The following is a 22,044-nucleotide window of genomic DNA, read 5'->3' on the forward strand; positions in this document are numbered from 1 at the left end:
ACAATATGCCTTAACTCCACCATTCTAAATCAAACCGTATAAATGTTTGCATTTCAAAGCGTAGTTTTGTAACAAAATTTGATTTTGGCAGTAGGCCTAATTGTATTATGTAGTAGATGTATTTAAAATAATAAAGTATATCTAGGCTACTATTATAATGAAAAGCATTTCCCTTGTAGAATTTCATCTTGAATAATCCCTGTGTTTATAGATTTAAAGTCAGATTTGTTTTTGGAGAAAAAAAGACAAGCAAACAACTGTACAGTACTTTGATTAGGTAGGCCATGGGTTCTCGAGGTGTGGTCCCCAGTTCTTGAGGGGTTCCAGGTGGGGGTCCCTATCCAGTGAAATGTGTTGATATATAGCATCAAAATCTCTAAACCACTGTAAAATTGCTGCTTTACACGCTCACAATGCCTCACATCGTGGCATACTGGGCTATAAAATAAAATACATTTTTGGAAAGATTAACATAACAAATAGATGAGGGTCTACGGCCAAATACATGATTAATTTGGGGGTGCTTGACATGAAGACGTTTGAGAATCACTGAGGTAAGCATCCCAAACAGCAGCAGCAGCAGTAGCAGATGTCATCTGTTATTCTGCTAAATTCTGCATTTTGCACAGTGTTTTGCCTGATGTTTGGGATCATCCAGCAGAGGGAATGTCAAGCATCCACCTGCTATAAGGATGCTGCTTGGCTGGCTGGAGGATGAGAGGGAGGAGGAGGAGGAGGCGAACAGACGTCACAGTCGCCCATACTCGTGGCCTGTTCGCTGCACGCGGAAGAGACGGCGAGGGAAAGGCATTCCACGTCACTGAGGTGCAGGCACGTGCACACATAGACATCAAAGGGGGCTTGAGCCCCTGCCCTTTTTTATCAGTCTGTAAAATGTGTCCTCCAGACCATGAATGCAGTTTTTACTATGGTGAAATAAATGCCAAATGCCCTCTTTCCATGCCATACCTGAAGACAGCATTCAAGAGAGTTGTCTTGTCGAAACTCTCCTGAGCTTGAATGCAGCATCTCGTGTTGAAAGAATTGCCCTCTCTGTGTAAAAATCAAGCATCGAAAATAGCCGACCTCCAAGCTCTTGTGAGCTTGGAGGTCTGCTATTTTCGATATTTCCACCAAAAGGCAATTTTAGAAATCTCAGCCCCTGCCTCTCTAATATTCTCTGCACGTCCCTGCCGAGGTGTAACGTCGCTCGGCTGGCGTCAGTGCGGCACCGTGCACAACAAGGTGCTATTTCCCAACGCTCCTTTTTGAAACGCTCGTTGTATACATTTTTCGGATTCAAAGCCGCAGAATGGAACGCACGTTTACGTGCTCGTAGTGAACCGAACGTATATTATCTCGAGTCTCGAGCCATTTCTGTACGCAGTTGCCTTGCTGAAGACACTGGACTTGCGTGCTCAAGGTAGGTGTGCGAAACGTTCACGTCTCGCTCGCTAGCCCGACACACCGGCGCATTGCTATCATTCTGAGCACCGGTGACCTCTGCTCTGACTATGTTGTTGTTGCTGCTGCTTACACACGCACGCTCTCACACACAGGGATATATTATAGAGACAGCACGACGTGTTGTTAAGTCGTGTTGTTTTCCAGTGGTCCTCCTCATCTAGGAGAGATTATTGCAGCAGGCTAAAGCCGCCTCGCCATGATTCCATATCCATAGATATCACTGCACTGCTCAGTGAGCCTGCCTGGAGCTTTCCTCCTCGCTGGCTGGACTGGACGTTGTTGACGTTCCTGTTTGACAGCTCGTCCCCAGCTGCGATGAGGCTAGAATAGAATGGCTACATTCAGCTCTGATGCTCACTGCATTCTGATCAGATACAAACGAATTGATACATTCTGTAATAATGACTACCAAGACCACTCGCTGAGCAGCACAGGGCAACGTCAGGCCGCTATCACTAGCTACATTGATGTGATTTTTGAATGGTAGTATCACTGTAATAAATGTATAGTAACTTAGGCATGTAAGCTACAGAAGAGCAACAGTATCTATAGGCTAGGGCCCACTCATTAAAATGTTTACCTACATTTATAATCGATGCTATATGAATAGATGAAACACTTGGGGACAAACATTGAATGCCATCCTCCATTTATATTGTGTGGTCTTTATTTATCCCACAATTATCCTGGCTATCTACTGCATAGGCTACACTATAAGGATTTATTATTGGACATATACTGTATTAATCTTGTGTTATTGGTGATGAGTATGGGGGTTAGCTTGGGTTGGCTTAGTTTTCAGGTATTTTCTTATTTAATTTAATTACAACATAACTGATTAAACTAATGCAGCAGTGTCATTGATCTTTAGGCTTCCAAAGAGTTAGTCTATATAGGTCTATACTTTATAGGGCTGGAAGTGATCCACGTAGTGCCATGCAACATGAGATTGCAGTGTTCTATTTGTGTTATGGGGTGTGTACTTCTTATTAGTTGCAGGTTTTAAGATAATAGTTTCTTGGTCTTAAAACAGGTCTGGGCTCATGCTGGGATGTTCTATAACTCTGCTGTGCTATAGGGTGTGTGCCCTTTTGGTCATTTTGTAAGTAATGCAGTTGTGTTTCGAAGTGCAGTATAGGAGCTCCAGAAAGTTATTTGTTGTGTCCTAGCAGGGCTGTATGGAAGAGATTTGAATGGTATTAAAAAGCTGAAGTGGCAAAGCTAGAGTCATTTTAGACCCTGGTTAGCCTGTTGTAAACCCTTATTTTGCCTTCCAGATTCCAATGCTCTGACTGTTATCTGAGCATTGTTTAGCGTTAACACTTATGCATCCCATCTCCTATAATGCATTGTAAACATACTTATAATATGCTTATAACACAGTATAATTATAGTTATAAGAATAACACATAAATAATCATAATGCTTTATAGCAATTATCGTAACACATTACAAAGTGTTATGAGTATTGTTATAACACCTTATTATTTATGAATTCTTATAATGCTTATAATGTATAAGTAGATTATAATGCATTATAGTATGTTTATAAAGTATTATTGTTGGGATGCATAGCAAGTGTTAGCAAGTGACAGGTAAAATAAGCTGGCGTATAACAGGCATAGACCTGTTATAACCTTTGTATTTAGAGCCATTGAACTGAACACATCTGATATCAACAAAGGGAGATTACAGCTTAGATTCACAGTTGGGACCTGGATACGGTATGAAACAAGTTCCACCTGACCTGACTGAAGTATAATAGGCTTACGGTTTCAAGTAGAGCCAGTCTGCTATACAGTAGGTCTACATCAGGATGCAAATACATAAATATACTATTATAGACCTTACCCGTTTGAAGATATGTGCTCCAATATATGTGCAGAGTGTGGGTTATGGAGAAATTAACTGTAACTGGTGCGTGTGTGAGAATATGTGGGAGCATCATAATGTAAGGAGCAACCCATGGAGGAGTGTATATTTTTTGATGGATACAAATAATTTAACAGCTAAATTAGGTGAATAGAAGTATGGGGATGTATGCGCTTGCCATACCCGTCGGAAGATAAGACACACATCAAATGCACCCGGTGCATTAGTGACCCGTGCATGCAGGCAAACCACATATATGAGAGAGAGAGAGAGAGAGAGAGAGAGAGAGACACTGCAACATTCCTAACTGTGAGATTGGTGTGTGTTAGACTTCAGTCCGCACGTCACCACCCCCTGTTGGTGGGTGGTTTGTAGTGGAAAAGCATTTACTGACTGAGTGACTGACCTCCTACTGACTGACCCGCAAAATTATAGTATAGATATGCTGTATGTTCATGTGTATATTCTAGCATGGTGACAGTAATCGGTTTAATAGGAAACACACACAGAACCGCACCCCCCACACAACCTTTTTCTATTGCTCTTAAAACCGGGTACAATTGCATAGGAATGTAAATTTGCCCTGAGGTGTGAAACTGGACATTATTGTGAGGTTATTGTTGTGAGGTTATGTAAGCAGCATAGACTCAGGCGGCAGGTTGTAGTTCACTTTAAAACAAAATAATCAGATTTTAACTGTTTTATATTTGTGATGATATTGAATGTTTTTGGTGCTACTTTATATGTTGATGAATTGAATACCTAGGACCCCAATGGAAAAAAGACAGCAAGAACCTTTTTGGTGTAATACTTTAGACTAGTCAACCAGTAAGACACCCTAAGGGAAAGATGCGACCTCGCCCTAAAGGGCACATGGGTGCGTGCACATGGGCGTGTGCACATGGGTGCTTTGGCATGTATACCCTTCTGCTGAGCTGGTCGAGTCATCACTGTGATGTCAGAACAGGTCAGCTATACCAATATATGGAGTCCGTGAGGTCAGATTTAGAAAGTCTATGAGGTCAGATGTAGAGGTATTGACCAGCTCCATATATGGAGATCTAGTTGATGATCCAGTCGTCTCCATGTATGGATATACAGGGTTTGATGAGGTCAGTGTCATGATCTTCATATATGGAGATCAGGGTGATGATAGTCAGCAGTCTTGATTTGCAAATGAATTCTGTTTTGGCCATATACGGAGTGTCCATATATGGGTATTGCCAAATATGGGTTTAATATATGGGCATTCCCAGATATGGGCTTATTATTGATGATTCAGGGATCTCCTAATATGGACATGGATATCCAGGTGATGATAGTCAGCAGTCTTGACAGCAGTGTTAATTTTGTCGACTAAGACTAAGACTAAAAGACTACAAGATTTTGATATTGTGTCGATAAGACTAGTCTAGACTAAAACAATTTCCTAAGACTAAGACTATTATTTGTGTTATTCAAAAGACTAAGATAGACTAAGACTAATGGCTGTAAAAATTAACACTGGTATGTAATTTCAATGAAATTAAAGCCAAACATATTTTATGTATGGTTTAGTTTGACCAAGTAACAGGCAGTAGAAGACAATGACTTGTTCAGAATGATGTGGTTATATTTAGCCTAAAAAACTTATCCTAAAAGACGAAGACTAAAAGTCAAAGACTAATCCCAAAAGACTAATCCCAAAAGACTAAAATGTTTTGATATTTAGTCGACTAAGACTAGACTGGACAAAAACAATTTCAGAAGACTAAGACAGGACTAAGACTAAATGGTATGTTATTCAAAAGACTATAAGACGAAATCAGAATTTGCTGAAAAAATTAACACTGCTTGACAGTCAACAAATGTGATATCAGAACAGCTATAGACATTGAGGCGTTGTGCTGTTTTTATAGTCAATCAATCAATCAATCAAACGTGGGTTCATATATTACCTCAAACCACACAACAGCACAGGAGTGAAAGACTCATCACTAAGAGTCGAACGAACCATCATTTAGAGCTCATGGCAATGATGGTTTTAATTTCCCTTATGGAAGCTGAATGTGAATAAAGCAATTTCTCTGTAAAGTACAGACTCATTAGCCAACTATGTGACAGTGGTTTGGTTTTAGGAACTTTGGAACTTACTTCTAAGTAAAAAAAAAAGAGAAGTTGGTTAATAGTTAGGTTGCACAACATAAATAAAGTTTAAATGTCTTTCCCTGTGTCAAGGAAATAGATACAGGCAACAACTTACTTCATTTTGAATACAATATCATTGGACACAAAAGTGTTGAAGTAGTTCATTTATTTCCCCAAGACAATTATTCAGTATTATTGTGTTAGGAAATGACTGTGTGAAGTCTTCATTTCGTTAAGAAAGATGGCCATTTGTTTAAGCCTGCTCAGCTTTTCTAGGCTATACTAGCTGCTTTGTCAGTACAGTAACCATTCTATAGGGGTTGCACCTTGTGTAAAAATAAACATAGTCAGCAATATGTCTAAGCTGAAACATTTCTAAAATGAAAACCCTATGATCTTGCAAGGATCTACAAAACCTTTTGAACAGGATATGTACCTACTACCTACCCCACAGAGAGTACATTGAATATATTCCAGTATGTCTATATCCATATTAAAATGGTGTGTTATTTAGCACTGTGTTTTGTCATTCAATAACTGAGAACAGCATGTGGAAGTGAAACTGAGAGGTGAAGTGGTGGTGTATACTTTTACTAACACAGGTAGAGTCAGTTTTCAACCTGTCAGTACTGCAGTGACAGAGCAAGGGGAAGTAGTTGTTGTCTGCTCTCCTGTCATTGTGTAGAATCAGATTAAGCTACAGTATTTGGTAACACTGCAATGTTTTTCAGTCATGTATCCAAGGCCAGTACTATGTGTACTGTAATGTAGCACCCTATGTATAAATGTATTGGTGCATGTCAATTCATTGAAAATCAAAAAGAGTGGCTTCACTTTAAGGCAAGTTATTGTCATGGCTAATCATGGTAAGGTGCAGGTATATTTATCATGTGAACTGGTCAATGGTCAGTTGGTGACATGGGATGGTTATGCTCAGGGTCCTTCTACACAGGAAACTCATTATACCTGAGAATGTATGTGATATGTTGGCTGGACTGCACTTATCTTAGTCATCAGCACAGACAAGTAACAGTCATTTAGGACAAAGCAGCACAGACAGGTCCTTTTGGATACAAGTGTAGACACATCCTGTGTCTTCTATGGCCTATGGCTTAATATCCAGTGTTTACAAAATGTTCGAGACGGTTTGTTATTTTTCACTTTCACTATTATTATTGAAGGATCTATCATTGTATAGTGTTGCACAGTATGTGCCGATTCTAAAGGAACTGCATTGCTATTGACTTACCATAGGACTTGATAATTATTTACTTTGAAGAAGGTTAAGAGCCATTGCAGTAATACAGGATCTTTTTGAAGAAGTGTACAAATACACTACACTACAGAACACTCAATTGTCTGCAGGAAAGATTATGAAGTAATTGAAAAAATTGCATACAATTCACTCACAGTATTCATTCTTCCTTGACTAGACATGTGGAACTTTGGTCTGCTCTTCCACAGTCAATTAGTGAGATATTAACTGCTTCTCCCCCCGTCTCTCTCTCTCTATCTCTCTCTTTTTGTCTCTGTCTTTGATTACGCTCTGACATTCTATCTCCCTCGTCTGGTCAGTCTTTTATATTGTGGGCTGAGTGTGAGCTGCAGTGGAATGTGGCATGTCAATGAGATGCCAGGCCTCTATCTTTCTATTTAAAATAATCACACATAAGGACATTACATCCAACCCTTTGCACTAGTTTCACATTGATCTTGATTGTCCTAACGCTGTGACATCAGTCTTACATGTCCAACTGCATTTATAACGTATCCGATTGATTTTGAGTTTGATTAGTAGTTATCTCACTTCTAGAATATAGAAATGGAAAGGTTACTGATTTATAGGAGGTTATTCAAGATACTCCTAAACCATTGCAATGCAGAACACAATTTGAATATATGCAAAACATCGTTCTCTCAGCCTAGGACCCATGCTCTTGAAAACAGCATAGCTGTTCTAGCATGTATGGACCACCAAGCAGGGGTTGACACTAAGGTCTCAAAAGCACTTGCCCGTCGGGCAAGTACAGGTCATGTTCTACTTGCCCTAAGGTCATGTCCACTTGGCCAAAAACAAAAAGTAAATCGTCCTTTATAAAATGTTTTCATTACTGCTCAATTTATCACTTATTTCTTTGCGATAAAAATGTCATACTGTACTGTACCTCAATACTTACAAATCCAAATACCAAATACCTACATGATTGACTATAATTGAATATGTCTATAGTTTCACACTTGTTATTACATTTTATGTGTAGCAACAGTTAAAAACAGCACATTATAGGTAAACGGTGCTCTTATTTTACATTCCGCAGACCAGAAGACAGAGCGTGCTGACCACATTCAGGTGTTTAGATATCTCATGTTGTGTTTATATACGGTTGCCTCCCCTCTCAAATGAGCAATTGAAACCTGAAAGCAAACTTCACCTGCAAGAAAGTTTTATTTACCTGCCGGGGGCAGGTGGGCAAGCCTTAGTGTCAATGCCTGCCTGCCAAGAATCCCATGTCTCTGCTACCCTGTTTCCAATACAAGGCTCTTTACTCATACAGATATCAACATTGATTTTGTTAAGATATTGAAGATCTTATTTGTCTATATTATAAAACTGACTCTAATTGGTTGAGAAACGGTTGCAAATTTCATGTGAGATTCAAATTTCCTGAAAAAAGAAAACTACGGTCAATATGATATCTATCTCTGTGTGTTTGTATTGTCCCCTCAGTGTGAGTCATGATTGTGGTATTATATTTTATTACGGTCTGTTTCAGATTTTCCCTCCAGCAAGATCCATCCATGTCACTTTAGGTAACAAAAACACATTATGTAACCAATGTACTGTGTCACTCTGAATTGGAAGGAGAAAAACGCCCGCACACTGTTCATATGCTCCAAAAACCTACTTTTATTATAGGCAACTGCAACGTTTCGACTTTACGTCTTCATCAGGCAAAAGTTGAATTGAAACACATCAGTTTCTCCCAAGTATGCAGTGTGTTTTCGTCTTTTGTGTTTGATACAATTCGTTTTTTCAGTGCTTTAATGCAGGCCAGGGACCCCAGGCCAGGGACCCCTTAGCTGAGAGAGAGAGATGAAGCAGGGACCCCCCACTACATATTGTATAAATGTGTGATGAAGATTTTCATAGATAGATTTCATAGATAGATTCATAGACTTGTTTGACAGCACTGTCATCAGTCTGTTGGATTTGTGTTTTTAGTTAACTTGACCTTTCACTCTGTACTTGCTCTGCTCTTTTTTACCTCTACACCAAACCAAAAATAGCCGATCTACAAGCTCTCAACACCTCACGCTGCGAGGCGTTGAGAGCTTGTAGATCTGCTAATTTTGGCTAAAGTTCTCCTCAGAATAGGGATGCGAGGTTTCAAGTTGTTAATTTAAAAGAATGATACATCACAAAGATTTGGTGGCCCCCCTGTAGTAACTCTGAGGACCCCCTGTTGAAGACCCCTGCTTTACACATTGCTCCTCTGTCTCCCTTCCTAGATGGGTGAATCGGGTTCTCGTCGCTCCACGCTCGTCTCCCGCCTGCCCATCTTCCGCCGCAGCAGCAGCAAGAGGCAGGACTCTCTTCCCTCTTCTCCTTCATCGGGCGGTGTGGGAAATGGCGTCCACACCTCCTCCCCCTCCAGCACCAACTCCAGCTCGGGCAGTACGGGCAAACGCCGGAGCCTGTTCCGCGCTCCGTCGCTCAGCTTCAAGCGAAACAGCGAGCCACGCGTCCAGCCCATCAATCTCAACCTTACGCCCCCGCTGTCGCAGGGCATGGACGCCAACGGGAACAGCCATCCGGCGGTAACGACGTCATCGTCCTCGATGACGGGACTCAGCGAGGGCCGCACCTCCAAGATGCGTCACTCGTTTGGGTTTGGCAGCCACAGGCAAAAGAAGATCACACGCTCCCAGACGGAGGATTTTGAAAAGGTGCCCTCTTCGTCATCCTCCACGGCCAATCGAAACGTGTTTATCAATTGTATCAGCTCAAGGACCAATGAGGGTGATGATTCCGGTTTCCTTGACGATTACAGCGCCGGGAGCAGCAGCAACAACAACAAGCAGTCCTCGCGCCAGAAGAAGCAGCTCTTGCCCAAGTCTTTCTCAGCTCACCACCGCTTCTCCCGCAACTCAGATCACCACAGACCCCCAGACATAAGTTTGGAAGCCCCTAGCTCCACAACCATCACTCCGGGAGCAGGGGGTCTCACTCCGGGGTCGTGGCCCGGGGAGCTGCTTGGTGCCGGGGGTGAGAGCTCCCTTCAATCCCCCATGATATCGGAGGATCGGACCACAGCAATCACCCCTTCAGAATTTGTCCCCATCACAGAGGACTCTGTGTCGGAGGTGGATGCCCTGCCAGACCCCAGCCCTGGTGCAGGAGGCCTAGCCCCAGGACCTACCCCAGCAACTACCCCTATCCCTGGGCAAACCGCTGATCCAGATCCCCCTAACCTTCATGCTCCAGAGAGCAATAGCACGGCTGTCTCTACCTCCCAGGTACGGTGCTTGTTTTGTGTGCCTGCTCTTACAACGTGTCTTTGGGAGTATTCTAAAGTGGTTTTGTGGAATCCAGGGACCTTTAGGGGTCACTCTTGTGGGTTACTGGGGGTCCCCTGGCCAGTCACATTGAGAGTAGTTCAGTTTACCTGCAATTCAACTAAATGTCAATAAAAATCTAAATAAATGCACAAGTGATAAATCTATAAATATGTTTCACTATGACCACTGTTAATATATGAGGAACAATTAATGTATTACGGTAATTAATTTAGACTGTTTGGTTTTCTGTGACATGAACGCCTCTACTGTGCTTCTAAGTGCTTTCAAACTAAATGTATTTAGATTTGGCCTATGTTGTATAGAAACTTGATATTGTTTTAAGTAGACTATATTCATGAATTGATCTTTGTAATCACAACTCTACTGTACATTGAGTGCTGTTTAAATAACCTTACCAAAAGGACTTATATATGTGTGTGGATGCCAAGAATAATAAATATAATATTCATATTTATATAGTACCTTTCAAAACAAGGTTACAAAAGTCCTTGGCTTTTGCAGAGAAATGAAATGAGAAAAAACAACAGCAATGTAACAGAGAATACCCATGCTAAAAAAAGAAAAGAAAAACACGTGAAACAAGCACTAAAACCAGAATAAGAACTCAAAACATTATATAGGCAGTAAGCAGATGATAACCAAGCGATTAGGAGATTATAAATGCTACTGAGCTGGCTTACCTGAGCACCACATGCACCACATAGATGTTAATCTGGACCTACTGTAGGTACAAATAAAACTGTATCCATGGATCTCTGGTTATGTGTCAGCCCATAGGGGTTAAGAATGATGCTCAGTTGATATAGGTGCCAGACCTTTGAAATTTTTAACAATAAAATCTTTAGATCATTTCTAAAATGGACTGGCAGTCAATGAAGCGCAGCTACTGTAGAATGTTATGCTCATCTCTTTGAACCTGTTATAAGCCTTACAAATGCATTTAGCAACTGCCGCTGATGTAAAGTACTTGAGGCGAGAGTAAAGAGAATCGCAATAATCTAAAGGAGAGAATACATGGACACTGTACAGTAACAACTCTATTTAGATCATGACTGGATAGAAAAATGATACGATTTTTAGAAATGTGTCTTGGGTGGAGGCAACAATATTGAACAAGCCTCCTTACTTTAGAGTTAATGCAGAGGTTAGAATCAAATAATACACATATTTGGCCATTGGTGAACAGACTACCAACATTATCTTATAACAGGGATCTGGAATGAGGAGGGCCTAATAGAGGAATCTTGGCTTTCTCTGCATTCAGTTGAAGGAAGTTTTAGGAAATCCAACAGAAGTTAGATGTTTTGAGTGGGATATATACTGTTGCTGTGTACCATCAGCGTAACAATGGAAATTGACAGGCTTACAAATGACCTTGGTTAATTTATCATGACATTATTATTCACAATATTCAATCAAATGTCTGCTTCTCAGGTGTTTGTGACACCGGCCCAGTCCAGTGCTGAGAAGCCATTACCCCCTGACACCAGCACAGCCAACAACACAGACTACGAAACGGCCGTTTCCCTCTCGGAGGCCGAGACAGCTGTGCCCTGCCTTCCCCCGCAGCAACAATCAGCGGAAGAGAGGAAGGAGAGGGAAGAGGAGAGGAAGGAAGCCAGGCAAGCGGTGTCAGAGGAGGAGAAGAGGGGTTCAGCAGGCCGGAGGACGGTGGGCTACCACACGGAGCCCACCAGCGAGAGCGAGGCCTGCGTGGTACGCACTGAGGCCTGTCCCTATTATTACACTATTGCCTAATCACAATTATTTGAGATAATCGCAATTATTTTCGCATAATTGTCTGAATTGTTTTGCGTTCATATGTGCAAATTAATCTGTTCAGAAAGATAGCTAAAACAATCTACAGATTGATACAGAGTGTAGATTGGCTATTTCTGCTGGTCTCCGATCATTTTGAAGGTATAACACTATTAAATGCATGGCCTGTTCTGGCCTATTTTGATTATTCATCATTCATCAAAGCCTGAAAACCAAGAAGAATTGTAATTTTCATTTATATGTTCCACTTTTCAATGCCAGGCAAGAACGCAATTACGTTGCAAATTATGCGTGTGACAATTAATCGTCAAGTAAAATGTCATGATGGTGACAACCCTACTGTAGGTACGCAGCGAGGGCTGTCACTCCAACCCAGACCATACTGGCGGCAGGGTGAGACACACGCTGTCCTTCCAGGAAGGAGGGAGGGGAAGCTGCTGTGGACGCCATGAACCCAGGTCCTCACACCTGAGGAAGCCGCACGCTGGTAAATGGGCCTTTGTCAGCAACACACACATGTGCATGCATGTATACTCACACTGAGGAAGCCAATGCACATGCTCTTTGAACACGTCAAATACACACACACACGCACGCACACACGCACGCACGCACGCACGCACAACCCCACACACACACACACACACACACACACACACACACACACACACACACACACACACACACACACACACACACTGGGCATAGTGGATGATCCCGCATGCACCACAGTTTGAGTCATTCTGAGCACATAGTGCACTCTAACACCTCTGTTTCCAAAGGAAGCATGAACCACATCACACTAGCCTGGTTTTGTAGCTCCTGTGTGTGTGTGTGTGTGTGTGTGCGTGCGTGCGTGCGTGCGCGCGTGCACGCAGCTAATCTCACATACCAGAAGGCTGATCAGCCACATTTTTTGTGTGGAGCGTTGTCCAGGGTGTTTTAGGGAAGGCTCGTACAGCATTCCTGTGTTAGCTGACTTGGATGAGCGGGAAGGGTTGTTGGATTGGATCATACCTTGAAGTTACAGGGGGTGCCATGCCTTTGGTTCCCTTGTTGGCCAACATCAGTTTTTTGCACTCGGTGATGGGCAGCCAACAGGAGCCAATGAAGGGAGTGGAAAGAATTTTCCCTGGTTCCCTGTACCAGTCGTGCTACGGCATTCTGGATAATTTGGAGGGGCTTAAATGAGCATGCCTGGAGGCCAGTTAGGAGTTACAGTAGTCAAGTCCTGCTGCCAACTTACTGATAACAACAATCCTCCTGTTTATGGCATGGTTGGGAACTTATACATTTATTAACACTTCTAGAGCCATTATTTTTGTAATTATTGTGCCGCCATTCCCTGCGCTTTATTTTGAAGAGCCCCGGAAGCCACGATCGTGTCCATGTCCATCTTAGTGCAAAGCAATACTGTACCTACTACCTACCGATCCATTACAATAATACACACAGCATAATACGCCCAAAGCCATATCCAAACTATAACAATTTAACTGATAATCAGTAAGAGTTTTTATTTTGAGCACAGTAGTAGTGACAAATGAATAGCTTTCTCAGTATGTTTTTCTCTTTAGCAAAGTTACAAAGTTGTCCCTTTTTTAAGCACAGTACAAAGTAAGTTTCTTTTTTTTAGCACAGTTTATTTTAATAGCTGTGCATTGTGCAAATGCAGCTAGGCTTTTATCAGTACAAGTTTTAAGATTGTCTTCATGCCTTTACTAGGTCTGACTTTATCCACCCTCCATGTGACCGGCAAAGATTTCAGCCACTCCTGGAAGTTCTCGCGTTTCCGCAAGGCGGCTCTTAACTCAAGCCTGGTGGGTTTAGGAAACACGCGGAGATGACACGCTTCCTGATGATGGCGGCCGAGTTGCATCATGGGACGTTTTTTTACCTCACCAGCGACCGCCGCAGCACCTGTTTACCTGGTAACCATGGTAACCAGGTAACATGTCCCTTGGACGTGATAACAGGGCCGAGGCGCCGCACTGCGGTAATTCTTATAAGGTTCCTGGAGGATTTTGGCATCGGAAGTGTTAACATGACAACATACCTCTAATAAACTCACAAATTACAAGAGGCTTAACACATTGACCGCCATTTTAACATACCTCCGTACTCCCACCTGCCATTCGTCTCCATAGACTTCCATGTAATTGGGTGTGCACGGATCATGCACACCCATGCCTAGATAATGCACCACGTGTGTCCACATTGCTCACAGCTTTCAAACAAAAAAATCCGAATGGAAATCCGTTCAGGCATTCATGAGATAACAGCCACTATGTTTAACAAAGATGGCTGCCAAAATGGCTGCCATGCTTGAAAGATGGGGTTGCTATGGGGGTTAAACATGCAATTTCGCGATTGCTATCATGCCTACTTTTTGGGGGTCAAAATGTTTTTTTTGAAAAAAACATTTTTTTTTTTTTTTTTTTTTTTTTTAAATTCTCGGGACTATCGGGCCTGGCGGGGAAAGACATTGGAATAATCTCGGGACTATCGGGCCTGGCAGGGAATGAGTTAATGTCTGGGCACACAACTCAATTCAAGCTGTCTTAAGTCAGTGAGAACGATCGAGAGAGGAATTGGGGCATGCCTGCTGTCGGAGATTAGCGCACCTTTTGTTAATGTTTTATTGCTGTTATGAAAACATCAAATGTTAATGACCCAGTTGCCACATGATGTCAGTCTCTGCTTGGACAATTAGAAGAAGAAATTCACTAAATCAAAGCCAGTAAGGTGACATTGGTTAAATAATCGTTTTACCGTCTCACTGACTTCCTCCTGTTCAGTTACCATGACATATTACAGAGCAGGATGTTCAGCTAAAGCTTCTCAGGTAACAAATAGACTTTTCTATATTAATCTCTAGCCCTGGGGCTATGTTTTCTGCAGATGTTTCACTCCACTTCACCTGCCAAAATCCGCCAGACAACAACACATTTTAAATGCCTTTTCTGGGCATATCTTTTCTGAAAGGGGCCCTGTGTCTGACAGGTGTAAACACTGTTTGTCATCCTGTTCTGTGCATGCATGACTGAGGCCTGTCTGGTTGTGTTTAGGAACAGTGCTCAGACAAAAGACAGATCAATCAAACTCATAAATAAGTTACTTGAAAGTGCTGTACATTGTGTAGATTAGAGGTTATCATGATTGATTATGTGTGACGTTATAGAGTAGATCATGTATTAATTGATTATATTAATATCTAGGTCTTTATGATGATACTAATACTTGATAGTTAGGAGTTGAGAGGTCTTCAGTAGGCCTCAGTAGCTATTGTTTTGGTAAAGCCTATCTTGTTATGGTACAGCTCGTTCCAGAGGCCTTGAAGCCACACAGTATAACTCTAGTGTCTGACCATTATTCTTGGCAGAACTACTTTACCATTGCCCAGAGTGTTAAACTTCTGTCCATGAGATCATGTTACATAAACTTGACCACCACCACCACCTAATATAATTGTCTTGTCTCCTCATTTTCTCATGATTATTGATTGATCTGAATTCCACCACAACATGGAACAACATTACAATAATACCGTAAATGCCATAATTCCACTAAATGATGATATTGATTCCCGTGGTGTATGCTGGTTTCTTTCTTTCTTCTGGAGGAGTAATGTAAAGGAATGGCCATGGTTGTGCATTTTTATTTTGCAGGCACACATGCATCTATGTAAATGCACATGGCAGGCGTCCGAACACACACACACACACACACACACACACACACACACACACACACACACACACACACACACACACACACACACACACACACACATGCACGCTGTATTGGGAGCTATAAATCCAGGCTGGCATCACTTAAATATGCTAACCTCCAGGGTTGCAGTAAAGTGGTTGAGTATTGATTTACAGTTGGTAAACCACTAGCCTAGAGGTTCTACACAGGTAATGTGGTCAGTTTGATTGTTGTGCCCACAACTGAGTAATACTGATTTAATGATCTCATCTCATCTGACAAGGACATGATGGCAGTAATTCCTCAAGCTGTCACAGACTGATTGTAGGCAGACTTCCTCCTTCCTGACACGATGAGTCAGAGCAGGGGTCTCATTTTTCCTCACTGGTTGAGGAAGAAAGGGTTCAAGGCTTGTCTGTTTAATGTGTCAATGTTGGGGTACTTATTTGTTATGGTCTCTAGATGAAATTGTACCACATTTGCTATGGCTATGGAACCCAGGTAGAGTAGCAGGTTTATTCTGTCAATTCTAATTCAGAGGGGATTCAGAAAGTTAACTCTTTGTCAAAAGGAGTTTTGTACTTTCCACCAAATTGACTTATTTGTCAACAATGGTATCTGGTCCCTTTGAAATCAATGGTGGCATGCATATATTGTGACTAAAATCTATCTCCATTTATTGTATTCAGATGTCTTGCTAAACATATATCTTGACCAGTGTTGCCAGATTTTGTGAGTGAAACAAGCAACCAGGTCTATGAAAACAAGCCCAAAAGAAGCTACTAGGCTACATGAGACCTTTAAACCTAACAGACAATCTACAAGATGAGCTTGTACAAGCTGAGCTTGTAGCCGCAACTACCACTATTTACAAGCTACTTTACAGAAAAACAATCCCAAAGTCGCTTACAATAAGCAGACTTGGCAACATTGATCTTGATGTACTGTAGGTGTTTAGTTAATCAAGATAATGTGTTGTCATAACTGTCAACGAACAGAGACCTGGCTGAAATCTTAATTCATTAATCATCATTACTGTGTCTCGACTCGGTCTGTTTTTCTTTCTTTCCCTCTTCATCTTCATTCTCTAACTTTTCTCTGCGTGCATGTCCTGCAGCCTCCGTGTGCAGCAGCGTCAGTCCCTACCATGGTGTGATGCGGCTGGAGAGGCGACTGCGCTCATCGTCAGAGGGGGCGGGGGGGCCTCACATCCATGGAAACCACAGAGATGCCCTGGGCAGTGAGGGCTGCGGTCTGCTCAAGCACAGAAACAACTCCTCATCGTCCAAACTAGGAAGCCTGGTAAGTGTGAAACCTGTGTACTGTAAACGCTCCAACAATGGTCCGGTTCTCAGTTAGTGGCCAGGCGTGCTGTGTGTTGCATGCATATAAATGCCGGTCCTCAATAAAAGCTGGGTAAAAAAAAGAAAAAAGAAAAACTACCTAAAGGGCTCTAGCAGACAATTCATCATAATGAATTTCCACAGCAGTAATTATGTTCAACAGCATTCATAGTGAGGTTTTTGTTCAGTTCGCTTGTCAATAGAAATTACATTCTGTATTAAACCTTGTAAGGCAGAGTGCCTGACGGCTGAATAGCATTTATTTTACTAGTGCCGATGGCTGAATATCCAATGCCAATTCATAAACAAAGTACAGTACATGATCTGTTATGGTTGTTGTGCCATATGCTTGTTGAGTTCTCCTAGGGCAGTGGTTCTCGATACATTCAACTAAGACTAAGTTACAATATATATATATATTTTCTTTTAAGTTTTTTGTTTTACATTTTAAAACATTTTCCCATGGACCACCTGTAATTATGCCATAGATCACTAGTGTTCCGAAGACCACTGTTTGAGAAACAGTGTGCTAGGGAACTACCACAGCCAGTTACATAATAATTTGACTCTCTCAAACTAGTGGAAGGTTTGCTGGAATCCCAGCCCAGCCAGTGGGCTGGTAAAGCCTGCTGAAATGCAATTGCTGTAGCGTTTGTAAGCTCTTCAATGCAGAACAGCCGATTACTAATTTCTGCTGAAACTGTCTCCTGCCTCTCTCCTATGAGTTCAGTTTTTTATTTTCTAAAACGAACTAAAGTAGAGCCTGATTTATTCTTAGTCGTACAATAGTGTCTCACACTGACATTAGCTGATCTACATGCTCACACAACACGTCGTCTACGACAGAGCATACCTTACGCATAACAGGCCATGTATGGAAAAGTCAGAGAAGGGCAAAACCGCTGCATGTGTGGTGTTGGAGAAATTGATATTTTAAATCACTGCTTATTGCTTACCAGTTGAGTGCCTTTAATGTTTGTTTGTGTTTTGTTTTTGTTTTTGTTTTCAATATGATTTTCGTGGTGTTATTTAATAACGCGGGATACGACATACAAGAAATGATGGGTGTTAGATTCATACTCGGACCCTCGTGGCATTGCCTTTTCTACTTGCTAATCATGCATTAAATTAATAGTTATAACAGTAATACAAAAATGGGAGCTTAATAATAGTTTGTCTCCAATTAAAGCCTGCTCTCTTAACACATCTACTGCCTCTTAATCTGAAGGTTGCTTGGTGCCTCGGCGCCACGTCGTTTCCTCCGTCGGCCGCCGCTATTATTTTGAAGGGCCGGAAGGGGGTTGTTTTTGTTTTTTTGGATTATCACTTGACGGCAACGATTACGTCATCTAGTCACATGACAGTGTGGGACAAGAAGAGGCAAGATGGCTGCGCCCTGCCTTGTGCCTTGTTTACATTTAGATCTGCTGCAAAATGTCTCAAAATGGCTATTTTGTTTAAATGAAGTTTCTTTATGGGCCTCTCCATTGACTTAACATTGAGGAGCTTCACTTCGCGTGCACGCCCAACGTGCGTTGTAAACAAATCGCCGACATTACCGATGCGAGCGGGACCGGAGCGACATTAAGTAAGTAATAATATCTTTACTGTATATACAGTAAGATTCACAGTCCTCACCGTCAACGGCGCCATGGTATTAACCCTTTCAATGACGGTGAGGACTGTCAACGGCGGCGAAAAAGTTAAGTCTTGGCTACTAGAGCATCACAGTTTAAGCCCCACCCCGTCCTCACTCCGTTTTCCCCATGCATATCTACCATAGACATTTCATAAAGTATTTATTTAAACATCTTTTAAGCCTCTGACAAAGCCACCCCGGCTTGTGAGGAATCATGACAATAAACACTATTTTTTGCATGCAACGATTAATTAGAAAGCTGAAAAAAAGGGCAGGGTACGACACTGTGTACATTTTTTTGTCAAAACTGCAGAAACTACACTCCCAGAAAGCATTGCTAATTAATTAATAATCTTTATTAAAGTTTTTACTAAAACTAGAGTGATTGCATACATACTCGGGGGTTCCACAGGAGCACATAGAACCATTTTACAACCACAAGCCTACTGTAAAGTGTTCATTGAATTGTTACGATTGTATGGCTGATAATGAAATCCCCTATTGGGTAAATGAATGGGCAGTTTACTTTCGACACATCACTGCGATGCTCTATAGAGCTTTGAAACCAGTTGTATTTGGGTATGATTAGAGAATGTGAATGTCTATGAATTAGACTATCCGCCGGTCTTTCTCTGGAGAAAATTGTCATATTAATCAAAATGAATTGTGCATAATGTTCATCCTTTGTACTGTCAATTAGTACCAAGCTCTATGTACGGTAGATAACATTTTTCTTTCAATCATCCATAATGTGCAAAAACTAAGCTAATTGCTAATTTTATAGTATTGAAGCTCATGAAACTTCCTAACATAAAGATTTTATGATCTAGTTGAGCAGAGATTAATTGTGTGGAGTGTGTATAAATAGTTTACATTTTAATTACGGTGATAATGGATGCATAATTAGCTAATAGGCTTAGTGCAGTAGATGGCACAGAGTTCTGTATGACAAGGGAGCTTGTTAGGTTAGCATGCATGCACATACTGTACATATTGCAAGTACAGTATGTAACACACACACACACACACACACACACACACACACACACACACACACACACACACACACACACACACACACACACACACACAATCACACACACGCAAACACAAACACAAACGCAAACACACACAGTGACTAAGCCGTTTTCATCCTTGCTTTACATTATGCCTCAACACAACTGACACTGACAAGTGGATACCTATTCACTGTCATCACTTAGTGTGTGTGTGTGTGTCTTGATGTTTCTTTGTATGTATGTTTCTTGTTCCATATGGATGTTTGTGTACAGTTTAGAGCAGTGGCTCCCAAACATTTTAGCCTGTGACCCAAAAGAGAAATTAGACGTTTGCCAGTGTAACAATCTAATGAAAACAGCTGATCTACAAGAGTCGCTTCGTGCAGCAAATAAAGAAATTCCATACATTAGAAAACAAATATCTAAGAAGCAGTGACAATAAAGCTCACAACACGGCACTATCCTTGTGGATCTGCTGTAGATCTATTTTTTTTCCTTCACCAGCATGGAGCATTGGAGTTTGGAAGCACCTGTTACCACCTGTTTCTAAATTGTAATGCAGGAGGAAACAGCGTTATTGAAAACGAGTGCTTCCAAACTCTGACATTCTGAAAAATTATCCCTTGCACATAATGTATTGACAGACAGTAGCTCATAACATGCCTATGATGGATTTGTATTAAACAAAAACATTGCAGAATTGAAAGAAGATAATTCAAGCCTTTCAAACAGCTGCAATGTTGGTGAGTTTAATGCCATTTAAAGCAATCAGATAGGACTTTTCCGTGTGGATGTATGGGCTGTCAAGGACAGAAAGTAGTTTTTTGCCACTCAGTAGGCGTTCCTGCATACCTTCCGGGTAGGCCTACGATTATTTCACGTGCATAGCCTCTATTTGACTAGGGCAGGCTTTAATATACTGCATTAGCAAGGGGAGCAAAAGAGGCATTATAGCTGCAAGATTAGTAACTTGACATCATACATTAACTTGGATTACAGAAAAAAAAAACTTGGATTGAAGTGCAACCATAGTTTGAAGTACCGGTACTTGAAAATACTTCTTCAATCTTATGCATGGTAGGATTTCAGCTCCATAGTCCTATTAAAGCCATGGCTTCTTTGCTCGCTTATAGGCTGTCATTTTTGATGCATGGCATATCTACCATGGATATCCATCCATTCTGTCTGGATTGGCAACGCAGCAGTACGTCCAAGGAAGAGCGCTCTGCGGGATGAAAGCTAATTTATTGGCTGTGAAAGTAGCCCACATTTGCTTTTACCCCAGAGCCTAGGCTTATACTAAGAGATAAAAAGGCAAGCGTGCGTGTTTATGCTCTGTGCTTCAGACTGCATCAGAACCTTGACATTTACACTTCACTGAGCATAGGGTAATCTCCATCTCCGTTTCTCTCTCTCTGGGCTTGTCAATGACACTTATGGCGCCTAAGTTGTGGAACGCTCTGTAAGCAAGTTTGAAGGGGCATGTATTAAGTAATTCCCGCTCCTCATTGCTCTTTTCTACAACTCAGAACTTTGTTAGGCGGCATAAGGAACTTGTAGTTAATGAGACACTCTGGACTGAGACTGTCTAAGGGTTTGCATCCTTTGAATTCATAATGTATCTATTTAATGTGCTGCACTGTTTTGTGGGGGTATGTATGAGGGTACTGGTGTGTGTTCGACAGTGCAAGGGTTTATGTAGTATGTTTTTTTTTCCTATGGTGTGTTTGTATGATGGAGGTTTGTGGTTTCTTTTGCTCAGGAAGGGGCGAAAGTGTGAGTGCATCAGATTTTGTCTAGAAACATACAGTAACATGCATGCTTGATATACTGCTTCATTGCTATTGTTCAGTTGATGAACACACGTGAAATTATTATACTTTAAATTAGGATTTTGTGTGGAATGACAGGTGTAACTAGAGTGTTGAATTTCAGATACACTGTGGATGAAGGGAATGTGTGTTTCCTTAAATCACTTCTAATCTTGCTCTGATTGTTATTGTAATTTTCTTGTAGCCTTGGGACACTGCAGGCTGTTTACCTAAACAGCAGAGCCAGTGTTTATCTTTCAGAAAGTTGTTAATAACAGCAGGGACCAGACTGCTGTATGCCAAGGATGATTATGTTGAGTTCCCGCTGAAATGAAAAAGAATGTTTGCCATGTCTTACAGACAAATGAGCTGGTGTGGGATCATGGGCTTGGCCAACATTTTATTTTTACATTTTATTTTGTCAGTGGAAAGTGTTAACTGGGTTGATGTGAGCTGCATGGTAGCTGTATTGGGCTGTGTCATTATGCCATGGTCAAATGTGGGCCTTCAACAGTGTTTCCAGATTTTGTGAGAGAAATAAGCAACCAGGTCTATGAAAACAAGCCCTAAAGAAGAAACTAGGCCACATGAACAGTTCAAGGTTTAAACCTATACACTGTACCTACTGTATACATTGGCTATTTGAAAATAGCCGATCTACAAGCTCACAAACGCGATGCGTTGTGACCTTGTAG

The 22,044-nt window shown here is 41.5% G+C and overlaps 1 protein-coding gene across 1 annotated transcript in view; it reads left to right on the forward strand.

Moving 5' to 3' along the window:
- Nucleotides 1–1,321: 1,321 nt before the first annotated feature.
- Nucleotides 1,322–22,044, forward strand: part of ccser1 (coiled-coil serine-rich protein 1) — a 217,557-nt gene continuing 196,834 nt past the window's right edge. The window contains exons 1-5 of the mRNA XM_080739096.1: nucleotides 1,322–1,423; nucleotides 8,977–9,984; nucleotides 11,482–11,763; nucleotides 12,172–12,313; nucleotides 16,655–16,839. Of these exons, the coding sequence (XP_080595222.1) occupies nucleotides 8,977–9,984; nucleotides 11,482–11,763; nucleotides 12,172–12,313; nucleotides 16,655–16,839 (1,617 nt within the window). The 5' untranslated portion in view covers nucleotides 1,322–1,423. The remainder of the gene's footprint in view (nucleotides 1,424–8,976; nucleotides 9,985–11,481; nucleotides 11,764–12,171; nucleotides 12,314–16,654; nucleotides 16,840–22,044) is intronic.

Source organism: Nannobrachium achirus (assembly GCF_963921795.1).
Source record: "Nannobrachium achirus genome assembly, chromosome: 12".
NCBI lineage: Eukaryota > Metazoa > Chordata > Actinopteri > Myctophiformes > Myctophidae > Nannobrachium > Nannobrachium achirus.